Source organism: Hyaena hyaena, unplaced genomic scaffold (assembly GCF_003009895.1).
Source record: "Hyaena hyaena isolate Hyena2069 unplaced genomic scaffold, ASM300989v1 scaffold_66, whole genome shotgun sequence".
Taxonomy (NCBI): Eukaryota; Metazoa; Chordata; class Mammalia; order Carnivora; family Hyaenidae; genus Hyaena; species Hyaena hyaena.
Window position 1 is genome coordinate 2,783,125 of NW_024080696.1, and position 15,630 is coordinate 2,798,754.

Consider the following 15,630-nt stretch of genomic DNA (forward strand, 5'->3'; position numbering starts at 1 on the left):
CATTTCTAGATACTAACAATGAAGTAGCAGAAAGAGAAATTAAGAAACCCATTCCATTTACACTTGCACCAAAAAGAAAATATCTAGGAATAAACTTCACCCAGGAGGTAAAAGACCTATACTCTGAAAATATAAAGCACTGATGAAAGAATTGAAGACAACACAAATGGAAAGATAGTCCATGATCATGGATTAGGAACTCAATATTGTTAAAATGTCCACACTACCCAAAGCAATGTTCAATGCAACCAATATCAAAATACCAACAGCATTTTTCACAGAACTAGAATAATCCTAAAATTTGTCTGGAAATACAAAATACCCTAAATAGTTAAAGCAATCTTAAGACAAGGCTGGCAGTTACACAATCCCAGATTTCAAAATATACTACAAAGCTATAATAAAACAATATGGCACTGGCACAAAAATAGACACATAGATCAATAAACAGCCCAGAAATGAACCCACACTTTTATGGTCAATCTACAAGAGAAGAGGCAAGAATATACAGGGGAAAAAAGGTCTTTTAAAAAATTTTTTAAATTAACTTTTAATGTTTATTTTTGAGAGAGAAAGAGAGAGAGAGAGAGAGCGCGCAGAGGAGGGACAGAGAGAGAGAATCTAAAATAGGCTCCAGGCTCTGAGCTGTCAGCACAGAACCCGATGCAGGGCTCCAAGTCACAAGCTGTGAGATCCTAACCCAAGCCGAAGCTGGAGTTGGATGCTTAACAGACTGAGCCACCCAGGTGCCCCAATGTTTATTTTTGAATTGCGGGGGGGAGCAAAGGGCAAGCAGGGGAGGGTCAGAGAGAAAGGGAGACACAGAATGGGAAGCAGGCTCCAGGCTCTGAGCTGTCAGCACAGAGCCCAAAACGGGCTCAAACCCATGAACTGTAAAATGATGACCTGAATCAAAGTCAGACCCCAACCAACTGAGCTATCCAGGCGCCCCAAGACAGTCTCTTTAATAAATGGTGCTAGAAAAACAACACAGCTACATGCAAAAGAAAAACTGCACCACGTTTTTATACCATACACAAAAAATGAATTTAAAATGGATTAAAGACCTAAATGTGAGACCGAAATCATAAAACTTCTAGACGAAAATATAGGCAGTAATCTCTTTGACGTCAGCCTTAGCAACGTTTTTCTAGACAGGTCTCCTCAGGCAAAGGAACAAAAGCAAAAATAAACTACTGGGATTACACCAAAATATAAAGCTTTTGCATATGAAGGAAGCCATCAACAAAATGAAAAGGCAACTTACTGAATGGGAGAAGGTATTTGCAAGTGATATATACAACAAGGGGTTCATAACCAAAATATATAAAGAACTTACAGAACTCAACCCTCAACAATTTGATTTAAAAATAGGCAGAGGACCTGAATAGACATTTTTCCAAAGACAATATACAGATGGCAAACAGGCACATGAAAGATGTTTAACATCACTAATAAGGGAAATGGGCAAATCAAAACCATAATGAGGTATAACCGCACACCAGTCAGAACAGCTAGTATCAAAATGACAAGAAAGAAGTGTTGGCAAGGATGTGGAGAAAAAGCAATCCTCGTGCACTGTTGGTGGGAATGTAAATTGATAAAAAAAAAAAAAAAAAAATCACTCTGGAAAACAATATGGAGGTTCCTCAAAAATTAAAAATAGAACTACTATAGATGATTCAGTAATTCTACTACTGGGTATTAGTATCCAGTAATTCTACTACCTGAAGAAAACAAAAATACTAACTCGGAAAGATATATGCATTCATATTTTTATTGTAGTATTATTTACAGCAATCAAGATATGGAAGCAACCCAAGTATCCATTGATAGATGAGCGGATTAAAAAGATACGGAGTGCATGTGTGTGTGTGCGCGCACGCACACACACACAACGATGTATTACTCAGCCATTAAAAAAAAAAAATATCCTGCAGGGCACCTGGGTGGCTCACTAATAACTTTAAAATGAACTTTAAAATAAAATGGTAAATCTTAAAAAAAAATATCTTGCCATTTGTGACGACATGGATGGACCTAGAGGGCCTAGAGAAATAAGTCAGACAGAGACAAATACCATAGGATTTCACTTATATGGAATCTAAAACACAAATGAACAACAAAAGCAGAAACAGAATCATAAGCTTCCCCTGGTAGTTGCCAGAGAAGAGGTAGGGGGATGAGCAAAGTGGGTGAAGGGAAGTGGGAAGTACAGGTCTCCAGTTATGGAATGAAGAAGTCAAGGGGTGAAAGGTAGCAGATGGTAACCACACTTGCTGGTGAACATGGCAGAACATATGGACTTGTGCAATCACTACGTTGTACACCTGAAACTAATGTAATGTAACGTGTGTCAACTGTACTTCAATTAAAAAGCTGAAAAAAAACCCTCAAAACACAGCATAGTTCCATTTTTGTTTTAAAGTGGTAATTAGAGAAAACTCTATGGGAAAATAAACAAAAACAGTAATGGAAGGGATCTCTGGAAAGTATCACTATATTACATATTCCTGGAATGTGGATTTTTTCCTATTAATAGGTTAGTTTATAAATTTTTAAAGTATTTTTTATACTTAAAAATCTATATTCACCATATATTTCTGATTACAAAGAGAAAAAATATATTCTTTGATGGAGAGACATGGTGGTTACCAACTTAGCCAAGTAATCAAATTCATCACCAATAAGGAGACATCGTGGCATTAGGTGCCTCCTGATGTGACGTCATCTGAAGTTTACACAATTAACTGACATTTTCTTGCCAAAAATATTTAATCTGAACCTAAATAAGCACCTAGACACTAGTGGTTCTCAAAGTTGAAGGTCTTGTTCAAACACAGGTGGCTAGACCCTGTCCCCAGAGGTTTATTCACAATTAAGTCCAGTAGATCTGCCTCAAGAATTTTCGTTTTTGCCCCCACCACTCCTGGGTAATGCTGATGCTACTGGTCCAGGGAGGACACTTCGAGACCCACTGCTCTAGACCTAACTTTCAGTTCACAGCGATACAGAGACAAAGGAACAAATTAAATACCACCACAGCGAGCCTATCAGACACATCTAGAATATTGAACATCCTAAATAACAACTGGCCTAGACTTTTTAAAAAGTCAATATCCTAGGAATAAAGAAAAAGATGGAAGAAGGAATCAGACCGTGGTAGATGAAAAGAAACCAGAGATGCATAAATAACCCAGAGGCACAAAAGAATTACTGGATCCTGAGCTGGAATTTAAAACCAAAGCAAGCTATAAAAAAACATTTTGGAATAATGGAGAAAATCTCAGTATGGACTGGATATGATGCAGTCATTGTGATACGTGATAATGGTATTATGCTACGAAGGAGAAAGTCCTTATTCTTCGTGGAGATGCGCTCTGAAATATTTAGAGGTGAGAGGTCAGGACAGGCTCCAACTAAATCTCCAACAGTTCAAGAGAAAGACATGTGCATGTGAGAGACACAAAACAAATGTGGCAACATATTAACAAATGGTGGAGTCTGGTGGAGAGTAGACGCTCATTCGCTCATTCGTTTCTATGTTTTTCTTTGAAAATTTTCAAAATAAAAGAACCTATGGACATGATTGTTCTGATTGTGTATGCAACGGGAAAGGGGCCAGGATGTAGGCCAAAAAAATGGAAGAGAATAAACCCAAATGTTAATAGTGATTTGCCATTGTGGTGGGCTTTAGGGGGATTTCTTTTCCTTTCTAAATTTCATATTTAAAAAAAAATGCTCTGTAATAGGTATGTATTACTTTTATAATCAGAAGCAATTTAAGCGGGTTCTTAAAAACTGAGTAAATGGGCTTGGAAGAACTCACATAAGCCTCTTCCCTGAGAGCCTGCCTGACATGCTCGGCGCAGCCTGCAGAACAAAACATGCGCTTGGTGTGGGTGGCTTCTGTCTTCATTTCCTGCAGAACAGCTGGCCATGGTGGGGCGGTGGCGGGGGGGGGGGGGGGGGGGGGGGGGGGGGGGGGGGGGGAGGAGCAACTCACTCACCTGGTGCTGGGTCTTGTTCTCCATATGCCCCAGTTTTGTGTTCATTTTATCCTGAACCGACCCCAGCTCTGCTCTGATCTCCTCCACAGCTGCCTCCAACTGGTTCTCCAGCTTGTTGATTAGGGGCTCACATCTGCAACCATTTATTGGTGCCTAACAGGGGGACAATAAAGGAATCAATCCACTCATTCATTCCTTCAACAAACTGGTTTTGAGTACCCACCCAGGGCCAGTCAGTACGCCAGGGGGATACAGACGATGGAGGAGACATAACTTCAGGATATCCAGTGGGCCAACCTGTGGATCCAAAAGGCACTAAGAAGATTCAGAGAGGCTAAGCCATGGTCCCAGTCCTTGTGGCTTTTATACTCTGGGGCCTCAAGATTAATCTAGTCACTTAAGGATGGTGAACGAAGCTTTGTTCCTACCCCTATTTGCCTGGGAGTCAGCAACGGGGGGTGTATATGCCGTGTAGGGAGGGACATCCGGTTTATCTTCAAAGCTCATGCCTTTCCAAGTCAACACTGCAGTGGAGATTAGCCCCCAGGAATAGTATTAAACAGACAGCCTTGCTTAAGGCCTGTGGTCCTACGACCAGACAGGGCTCATGAAGTACCTGCATCACCTTCCCGTCCTTGCCCCGGTACAGCGTGTAGAGCTGGTACGCCCTGAACTCATGGGGAGGGGGTGGCGGTGAGCATCGGTGCCTGGGCCTCTTTTTAGGGTGACTGTGAGCATGCAAGTTCTTCTGGTGTCCAGGCTGTTGGTCTGCCGGTGGAGTGGGGTCAGAAAATGCTGACACCTGTGGGAGAGGAAGCGACAATACCCCTGAGCACTGTGACATCTGCAAGACCGACCTAGCCGAGAGCTCCCGTTCTCACCCTCGTTTGGTCAAAGAGCCTGCCTTGCTTGATCTCACGGCACTCCACCGTAAGCACTGCATATCCAAAGAAATAGATCAGCACATTAACCTTGGGTTTGAAGTACCCAGATTTAATTTCTGTGCTCTGGCTCCAAACCGGCAAGCGAAGTCAAGTGGCATTTTAGCTGCTGGACATGGCGTGATCCCAGGGCCCTCTGCCAAACTGCCTCCCAGCCCCCCCTTGGCTGCCTTCACGTGCCTCCTGACCTTGGGCCTTGACTTTCTCTGCCTGTTGTCCTTTGCCCTGGGCTCTGGGGAGGCGGACAGGACATCTTCTCTGGCCTCTTCTTTTCTGGGTGCAGCCTGTTCACTGCTGGGGGTGTCTCCTGCAGAGACACTTCCCTACAGAGGGGGAAAAAGAAGTGCCAGAAACCAGTTCTAATTGCCCCCTCCACCTTCTTCTGTAATGGTGTAAAATTCTCTTTGTAAGACTGCATCCACCAAAGGACCCACGGGAACCTTAGCCAATGACAAAGAGGGAACACTGCTTGCTGGTCTAAACTGAACATGTAGGACTTTCCCAGTCAGTTGAATATTTGGCTTTTACTTCATTAGGTGCCGAAGTAAACAAGAGTCTTGGGTCTAATTCTGTATCCTAGAGCTTCAGGAAGCTACCACAAACACCTCAGCATTAGAGAGTTTTTAATTTTTTGCATTTCAATCACAGCAACAACAAAAAAATCCCCACTTATTCTTTGAACCTGGACCTCACAATTCATAATGGAGTAGGAGAACCCTCTGAAATGAAAACATCACATTTCTAGCCCTTATAAGAACTTTTACAAATATGTACAATTCGCCCACAGGAACTTAATCAGAGTTACAATGCCTTAACCCTAGAAACTGTTAAGAGGATTTTGAAATAGAACAATGAGCACTTGGTATAAAATTTTATGTGCCAAAATTGTCTTTATATCCTAGTCTTTTTCCTCACGGGAGAGCTGAAAGGCATGGTTCATTCCAGTTGTGCAAGCTGTTCACTGCCCAAGGGCACCTAGCTGAGAGAGTTGAAATCTGGCTTGGGCTCTCTTTGCCTTTGACGCCCGGAGCAGGGCTGGGCTGCCCAAGGGGCATCTTTTTCGAAATTCGTAACAGAGGAAACACAGGGGCTAGCGCAGCCTCAATCCTTTCCCCAAGTGGGAAGAGAAGAAGCAACCTAGGCTAGTGGCTGTCAAACGTGAGTCCACATCACAATCATCTGCAGGGCCTGTTCTAACAGACTCCTGGGCCCCCTCCCAGAGTTTCTGATCCAGTGGGTCTGAGGGGGCGCCTCAAATTCTGCATTTCTAACAAGGTCCCAAGATGGCTGAGTGAACACTACATTTTGAAAACCACTGCCCTATACCATTTAGGGCACAGCGTCAGAGGCGGTGCTGTCCACATGGTAGCGATGAGGCCACAGATACATGGGGAAAATCGACCCAGACAACGGTGCTGCGAAAGACTGGCAACACAGGCACACGATCTGAAATCCTAGAAGAATGGAGGACACGAAGTGAAACGGGAAACACAGACAACAGTTTGAAGAACCAGTGGAAAGGAGAGACAGAGGAGAGCACGGCAGCTGCCAGATGAACCCAGAAGAACGGCCAGATCGCTTCCCACCCTCTGTAAGGGGTGAAGTTTGGGAGGGGCGGGAGAGCTACCCCCCACCTTGCTTTGTGCCACCTCATCTCTTGGCACAGACTGAGCTCTCCTCTCTTCCTTGAGCCTCTCTCTCTTTTTCCTCAGGCTTCGCCCACGACTGAAGCGCAAGACCTGAAGGAGGCAAGAGGCATGGTTACAAACCACTGGTGTGCACAGCGTCAGCGTGACAGAATTGTCCTTGGATCTGGTGCTCTGATCTAGTGGAACTTGCAGCCTAGTGGAAGAGACCAAGCATTCACATCAAACGCGCACCTCTGCCTGCCTGCTAGGCCGCCTAGGTCTTGTGCTCGGCTCTACAAGAGCCCAGAGAGAAGCAGGACATGATCCCTGATCTCAAGAAGCTTACGGTCTAGGACAACAACGGGCATTTGCATGCCAGACCATGGTCACCATATGGGGGTGTGGGTGTGCAGGCTGTTCACTGCCTAACTCCAGGGAGCACCATTCACAGACGATGATAGGAATGGCATCCCCTGGATTCGCACAACACGGTGGCCCCACGCCAGGCAGGGTCTCCCTATCTTGGTACACACTGGACCTGAACTATCCCATCATATTTTCTCTTGGCCAAACTGTATTTAAGTCATTTTTAGGTACATCTGTGAACCATGGTACCAACCACAGGACAGGAATCTTTTCCCCAAAAGGAAGCACGTGGCCTGCCCGAGTGTGCAGGAAGGCAGAACAGACACAGGCAAGTAGACATGGGGTCCAGTAGCCCGATTCTGGAACTGGGCAGCAGCTAGCTGTAGGATCCTCTGGCAAGTTATATGCGCCTTCTGTATTCTGCAAATACAGGGAGTTATGTGACTCACCAAGACAAAGCAGGTGGCTGGCATACCTGGACCTTCAGTCACTGTTAGGTACTTCCCTCCTGCCTTGATCCCTAGAGTTGCTTAATTGGCCAGAGGAAGGTTAACCAGAGTACAGATCTTTGAGCTGGCAGAAGCCTTCAACCTGTGGCCCCTGACTCCCAGCTTCAGGGTCACCTCCTTTCACTAAGGAGTCTCAGAAAGGGAAAACACTTCAAGGTCTCCTAATTTTTCTGCAAGAAAACATTTTAAGGTTTTCACTGGTCTAGGATAGAGAAGGGTTCTCTGAAGTTCAGGACAGTGCTTTCATCTAAATGTTCATCTTTCATGTGTTCATTAAATTCAAGTGACAATAATCCTAGGACAAGAAGAACCTCTATGGACAGCGGGTACAACCTAAGTGGAGAATTCCTGACAACGTCTGCCTGTGGCTAAACAAGATTTTTAAGTTGTATTCTCCTCCCCTAAGCCAACAGCTCTGAAAGTGTCCAGGGAACCCCGCGTCCATTGGCTTTTTCCCCTCTGAGTGTAAGGTAGTATTTACCAGAATCTGCACATGATACACCAGTGGCCCACATGCAGAAGTAGAGGGGCGCCCTCTCATCTTTTCAGTACCGTAATAAGGAGATTTGCAAAAATGTAAAACAATGCTACTTCCTCATCTCACATAACTTTTGTTTAGAAAGTTATTTTTCATAACAATGCTTTTTGTTACCACAAAATAAACTTAAACATCTTTAACATTTCTCAAAGTTCAAATGTGGTAACTATTAATAGAGATAACTCACACACAGCTCTTAATGGGCCTCTAGAACATTAAATGTCCCCAGATCAAAAGGTCTAAGAACCATTTCTAAAAGTAAATTCAGACTCATTAGGAAGTCAAGTCTATTGAAAAGAAGGGACGATGCCCATCACTCATTCAGTTTATGGACTCTTAGAACAGGATACAGCCCCAGCATCAACCCCAAATTCACTTTCAGAACCATTTGTGAACCATATCAATCTAAAATGAGAAGAGATACTCAGAGGTCACCCAAATCACCAGGATAAGTCCCTCCATAGACCAGGTTATTAGTCAGTGAAAATAACTTTGCATGGCTTACAGCCTTTCTCAGCCAACCGTATCTTCTACCAAATGGAACACCATCAATCTTTTCCAGTTCACCGAAATCAGGGAATATGGATCTTTAGAAAGAAGTAACCTCTTAGTACTGCTGTGAGCCATTCAAATCCAGGGTCCACTAAGGTGCCAAGGCAAAGGAATTTCCTGTTTCACACAAAGAGGAGAGCTAGTTCTGTAACTTCTGAAGAACAGCATATATACAATTTTATGCGTATTTCAAAGTTCCTTGTTCATATTGAGAATAGGGTTTAGCATGTACAATCATGTAAAATATTTCCATAAAACGTCATCCTATTTGCTATTCAAATTGGCATGAAAAAACTGAAGTAATATTTTAAATGGAAAAAGTGAAGGAGAACCACATAGGAAAATGGTTCATGATAAGTCTTTTTCCTTAAGAACTCAGATCCTTGAGTTCTGGAGACAAAGGACGAGGGTGGGGGTTAAAGGCCCTAAGTCTGTACCCCACAAAATTTCATGATCTTTACATGGCCAAGGACGCAGCCAGCTGTCCAAACTGCCAGTACTGAAATGTCAGATGTTAACAGATAAATTCTGACATTTATTATAGCATCCTGTACTTTTTGATTTTTGACCAGCCATTTGCTATCAGTATTCATGGATGCAATTCCAATAATGATTTGTTTGCAAATAGTTGGAAAGAGGTGGAAACTTTTTCCAAAGGACCACCTGACTTGTGTCTGTCAGGGGCTCCAAGGACGTCCAGACACCACTGAGAAGCACCAACTCCACATGGAACGGGTGACCAGTTTTCAAAAGACAAAAATCTTCATCACGTCCACAAACTGCTAGTTATATCAGTAGGTTTTTAAAACTTAAATGACATAAAGGCCATTCGGACCCTTAGGTTGACTGGAATTAGGCTCTGATGCAGCAGGCTGGAACCTGGAATCTTCCTCTGGCTCTCCAAGACTATCTTCTCACAACATTAGTCAGAATAAGGTAGAAAATGAATCAGTTTCCACTGTAATGTAATACAGAGTAGCTCGAATGGGGAAACAAAACATTTCCTTAATGTTGGACATTTGGGTTAACAAAACATTGGACAGCAACAAAAAAAGCATACTGGCTTCCATGATGATGAATAATTTTGAGAGCTACAGAGCATTCTTCTATTATAGTTAGGATAAAGGGCAGCAAACAAAAGGGCATGTATATTGTACGCACATTATAAAAATCATGCGTCTGAAAGGTAATATGAACAAAAACAGTTATTTCAGGGCACTGAAATGATGAATAGCTTATACATTATTAAATTTGTTACTTAGAGGATTTCAATCTCAACTCAAATGATATCAATTTTTTTAACTTAAATAGCCAAAATACCATTATTCAATAAAAAAAGAAAAGCTGTATTATACTTGTGTCTAATGGATATGTAGTGCTTTGTTTGCCCAGACTAGATCCCTTCCTCCCACCTTTCTCTAGAAAAGGCTCCGCCTCTAACCATATAGTCAGGTGGAGGCAGCTATCTTCCTAAAGTGCCTGCCCTGCTCATTCAGGCCATTTGCCCCAAGCTTGCCAATCATGATCCTCTTCTGCAACCAGAACTTCTTCCTGGAGAACTTGGGGAGTTATGGTCCACAAAGCTGGTAATGACAATGATCCAGCCACAGGGAAGAAATGATGCCCACGTATGAAGACAAGCCTGCTGCACTTGAAGTCTCTGGTTCTGGTTATCTTAGAGGCCCACATGGATTCCTACATTTTCCACTGCCTGGTTGTGAGCCCATCAGTTTCCTATTTAAGTTAGTTTGATTTGGCTTTAGTAGATAGCCAGAGAATCCCAACAACTTTGTAGCCCCACATAACCCATATAATGGAAAATGCAATCAATCCTACCTGGGGAGCTTTAGTGAGGAGAAGAGCAACTTCTGGATTATTGTGGTAGCGGGCAGTCTCCAATGGAGTCTGGCCTGCCTAAGGAAAGGCAAAGTGGGGGGGGGGGGGGGGACAAGTGAGTAAGAGATATCAACCCTGCACACACCCAGCCCAACTAGGATAGCAATTCTGCGCTTAGTCACACCAGCACCTACACGTGCCCAACAAAATACAGCCACATAGAAGACCCGGCCCCGCTCTGGGCCTCAACCCATTTGATGAGGGAGCCAAGTCACACCTGAGGGCACAATGATTACTAACACACAGCAACAGAGGGGAAGTGCTGACCCATGAACAGGAAGTGCTCTGGGAAGCAAAGCTCTGGAGTACCTGGCCACTAAGGAATGCTTCCTGGAAGAGAGAGGAGAGAATGTAAAAATCAGGGTCAAACTGGAAGGCTTAATTGAAGAAACACCAAGGATCATAAAATCCAGCCAAGCAATGAACTTTCCCTGGAGAACAGTGGTGAAGACACTTAGAAGGGCAGATCAGGGCAGAGTCACAGTCTCAGGACCTGGACTCTGAGAAACAATTAGGTAGCTATGGCCATCAGGGAGGTTCTCCGAAGACGAAGCCAGGAAGTAGGAGTTGGTAACATTGGGATTCAAAAGAAGGGAAAGGAGTCACAGGACAGGTACGATGGTGCACCACCCAGAACAGGTACGAGCGCTGTGAGGAGGAGGAAGAGGAGGAAGGCGGGGACTTTCCACACGACTGTTCCACCCCCAGCCTCTCTCAGTCTGTCTGTGCTACCTCAGGAGGGCAGAGACCACAGGTCAACCTTAAGGAAGAAAGGGTGCCTGAGCTGGTGCCTGCCATAGGACCTAGGAGAAAAGGGGAACAATGGTGGGGTAAGATATGGAGAGAAAGAAGGAAGGAGTAAGGTGATTTTGCAGACAAAGGAGTTAAGAGTTTTGAGGATGATTAATCTGATGGTCACGTGGCCGCTTTTCTAAGGAAGCTATCTGCTTACAATAGGGCAGGAACTCACTTTCAGTAATATCCACTTGTCAGTTTACTTAGACACCTCTAACCTTCCACTTCCTGCCAGGACTTGAACTAGGAGTTTAAAGATGACCCTGTAGGGCTCATCAACTCATGGAGCTTCTATGAGTAAGGGTTCCCTCAAGTCGACCTCTGGGGTCCTCCACATTAGCCGACTTTTTTTTTTTTTTTAATATTTTTGTTTATTTCTAGGAGAGAAAGAGAGAGAGAGAGGGACAGCGTGAGCAGGGGAGGGTCAGAGAGAGAGGGAGAGATACAGACTCCGGAAATAGGCTCCAGGCTCGCAGTCAGCACAGAGCCCGACGCGGGGCTCGAACCCACAAACCGCGAGATCATGATCTAAGTGAAAGTCGGACGCTTAACCGACTAAGCCACCCAGGCGCCCCCACGTTAGCTGACTTCTAAGTGCTTATAAAGTAAGTCTCTGGGAGGCTGTGTGCCCTGTAGGAAGGGAGGTAAGTAACAGCATGCTCTGTTCTAGAAAGGGATGGGAATGATTTTTAGAAACATTGTTGCAGCTTAACTTACATTATTAACAATGGTTCCATCTGCTCCAGCTTCCAGTAAGATTTTAACCACCTTCTTGTGATTTAGGGCAGCAGCAACATGAAGTGCTGTGTCTCCAGCCTGAAATTAATCAGAAGAAAGGCAGCTAAACTCCATCTGATCATGGCTCACAGCCTTCTGGCTTTTCATCCCATGGCCTGGTGGTAGCTTTCAAATTGGGATTTGCCTTAGACTGATAAGGGACCCTTTGCTCAAGCATTGTGTGGTTCTCTTTAAAGAGAGCTCTTTAAAATGACCTATGTACAAAGACCCCATTTCTTTCTGACTGATAGTAGAAATCACAGGAAAGGACAGGGGGCAACGTAATGTTGGCTTGGGATTGTTGAGACCATAAACCCGAAGCTGTACACCAAGGCAGGATGGTGTGCAAATAGCCAGGGGCCAGCAGGCTAGCCATAACAGAGCTCTGTACCATGTCCATCGGCCCAGGCAGAGGGCACCCTGGTTTCTGAGTGCTAGAATGAGTAGCGGCTGTGAAAGTGGTTCCTCCTACGAGCCCTGGGGGAGGATCCCAGCCCTGCAGCACCTGTGGGAATGTGAAGGGCCCACTACGAATCACTTTGCAGGCTCAGGGAGTCTTCATTTGGGTGGAGTCACTGAAAAAAATCAGTGTTCACTTAAGACCAGCTGTTTTCAACCTCTTACCAAATAAAGTCTATAATAAAGTTCAGATTTTCTTTATATAAAAAAAAGTTCAGACAATCAACCATGAAAGGGGGCTATGGACACATGTAGCTTGATGGGCCAATTCCACATGTAAAAGCTGGTGTTGCCCCAAGCAGAAGACTATGAATAAACCAGGCCGAGACAGATGTGAAATAATCCATTCTCTCAATTTGGGTGATCAAGTCAAGCTCTGGATAACTTGTCTTCCTGGGCAGCATGAAAACGCTGCTATCCCATGGCCCTCTTCCCCAGAGAGTAGCCAGGGAGAGATTTGGTTCATTGCTGAGTCACTTAGCTGTGTGTACAGGGGGCTGCTCTGTGGCAGTGGTTTCTAATCCTGGCTGCACACTGGAATCAACCGAGGAGCTTTTAAGAACTACTGATGCCTGGGTCTCGGCCCCCATGCTGATTAAATTGTTCTCAAGTGGAGGTTGGACATGGTGATTTTTAAAGCTCCCAGGTGACTGAAACATCCTGCCAAGGTGCAGAAGCACTGGTTAGTGGGGACTGGGTACAGGTAATCTGATGGACTAGACCCCGCTGGGAGGCTGCAGAATGACAGGATGTAGTTATTTAGGTAGGTCAGTGGTTCTCAATCCTGACTGCACACACAGGTCAGGAGCTTTCTAAAAATCCTATTACTTGGATTCTGGTCACTTAAACTGGGGTAGAATTCAGGAATGGTATTTATAATTGCCTTGTTGATTCTTCCATGCAGCCGGGATCAGAAACTGCTGTTACGGGGCACGGTTAACCTGAATAAAACTTCAGATATATGTACCCAAATGCAGAAAAGCCAAACCATGTATTGTTTAGCTTTAAATCAAAAAGTACCAACACATTAAAAAAATCTAAACTACTGAAAATCACACACATTTCCATGGAACACTGTAATAATCACAGCTTTATTGCACACCCCCACTATATGGACAGATACAGACCACACACCCAATTTTACAGAGACCAGAGACTTCATCCACTCAAAGTGGCAGGGCAAGGAACAGAATTTTTAATTCCCTTGCTTATTTACTAAGCCACAGTCTTCTTTGTGGATTTTCCTTTGTAAAAGCATTTAAAGCAAAACCTGCCCCAAGATCTTTAGAAAATGTTTAATATGCAAATGTGGGGATACGCACTGGAATAAGAGCAGGCTCTCTTCCCTCCAGGAGACCAGATAAGGCAGGGCCACAGGTACTTGGTGGAACACCCAGGCAAAGGCCAGCATTGGCCCAGTCGCAGACCGGAAGAGGCTCCCGGCAGCCTCTACCCTCATCTGTGCTAACACACCTGTCAGCCTTGTGGGAATGGGGCCTGGCGGCCATGGGGAAGACACATGCACTGACCTGGTTCTTTTCATGGACAGAACAGAAAGCACTGAGGAGGAGCTTAATGATGGACAAGTGATTATAGCGTGCGGCAACGTGCAAACAGGTATCGCCTGCCTGCGGACAGAAATCAAACTCTGAGCATAATCTGAGCAGTTACAAAAAGTAAAAAAAAAAAAAAATCATTAAAAAAACCTGGCAGACTAGCATATGTTCTTTAGAGGTTATCATCCTGAATTGGAATAATTCCCTTTACCGGAGACACTCTACTCTACTCCAAGACTCACAATTTCATGCTGTCCGCAGCCCCGCCCACTTTCTGCCGTGCAGACTCTCTGCTTTCAGGTTTCATACACTGGGTGCCTGGCCCCATGAGGCTGTCACAAGAGCTAAGGCAGGCTCTACTTACCCAGCACTTGATAAGAATCCACTGACCATACCCTCTCCTGCAGCCCCAAAGCTCTGGAGTATACCCAATTAATACCAACAGCAAATTAAAGAAAAAATTAAAAAAAAAAAAAAAAAAGACCAACAGCATCACTTGGAAATGAACCCTTTTCCATCATGGGTTCATCATGGCTCAAAGGACGGGGCCGCAGGGAGGGCTGTCAGACTTTAAGATCACGAGTGTTCTAAAAAAAATTTGAGCTGTATCCCATTTTAGCAGGACTCCAATATCTCATATGGGGCAGAGTAGTCTGGGGAGCTGATGAGGAAGCAATCACTGGGCATAAAACAGCACATTCAGAAAAACTCAGGATCAAGATCTTCCTTAGTGGTCACAGGCTAAGCTGCTCCCAGAGACCAAAACGGGAGACAAAGTCATGACATTCTGCAGTGTTTTCTTGAGGTTTTCATTCTAACTTTGTCTGGAGATGACGACCACTCAGCCTAACCTTCTCCCCTGGATTAACAGGGGGCCATGTGTGGGGAGCCTAGGTGGCTCAGTCGGGTGAACGTCCGACTTTGGCTCAGGTCATGATCTCGCATTCGTGGGTTCAAGCCTCGTATCGGGTTCCGTGCTGACAGCTCAGAGTCTGGAGCCTGTTTCAGATTCTGTGTCTCCTTCTCTCTCTGCCCCTCTCCTGCTTACACTTTGTCTCTCAAAAAATAAAAATGTATTGTTTTTATTAAAAAAAATTTTTTTTAAAGGAGCCAAGCTCAAAGCCAAGGTTTAGGGCATTCTGAGACCCACTATAGAGGAGTCTGCCCTCAGGGAGACCTCAACTAAGGCCTATTTAAAATTTTTATTTTTATTTAATTTATTTTGAGAAAAGCCTCAATCTCTAGTTGAGAGGCTGAGGCATGGGACTTACGAAGGAAACACAGCTGCTTTCTTTAGAGGGAGGAGGCATACCCGTGTGACCCTGAAAGTCAAGCATCCTCTAAATTACTGACCCATTGGCTCATCTCAAGGGTGCCTCACTAATCTATTCGTAGGTACTGGCCATGGAGCATCAGACAATATCGGAGTTTTGCTAACTGTACAACAGTATGTGGGCAGAGGTTTCCTACGTTCATTTGCCAGCACACGCTGGGAGAAATGTTAAAACAAACCCAGGCTGAGGAGCGAGGGGAAAAGGAGGGGAGAAAAGCAGTGCTTGAGTCTTGATGCCTCTGCCACCCCTAGAGGACCCCTTAGGACATA

The 15,630-nt window shown here is 44.4% G+C and overlaps 1 protein-coding gene across 2 annotated transcripts in view; it reads right to left on the bottom strand.

Annotated features, from left to right (window-relative positions):
- Window positions 1–15,630, bottom strand: part of ANKRD6 (ankyrin repeat domain 6) — a 199,810-nt gene that overhangs the window by 8,095 nt on the left and 176,085 nt on the right. For both annotated transcript variants that reach the window (XM_039232168.1, XM_039232167.1), the window contains 7 exons: window positions 14,001–14,099; window positions 11,953–12,051; window positions 10,381–10,458; window positions 6,586–6,690; window positions 5,140–5,274; window positions 4,627–4,812; window positions 4,011–4,163 (listed from right to left, as the gene is read on the bottom strand). In XM_039232168.1, coding sequence (XP_039088099.1) covers window positions 4,011–4,163; window positions 4,627–4,812; window positions 5,140–5,274; window positions 6,586–6,690; window positions 10,381–10,458; window positions 11,953–12,051; window positions 14,001–14,099 — 855 coding nt within the window. The remainder of the gene's footprint in view (window positions 1–4,010; window positions 4,164–4,626; window positions 4,813–5,139; window positions 5,275–6,585; window positions 6,691–10,380; window positions 10,459–11,952; window positions 12,052–14,000; window positions 14,100–15,630) is intronic.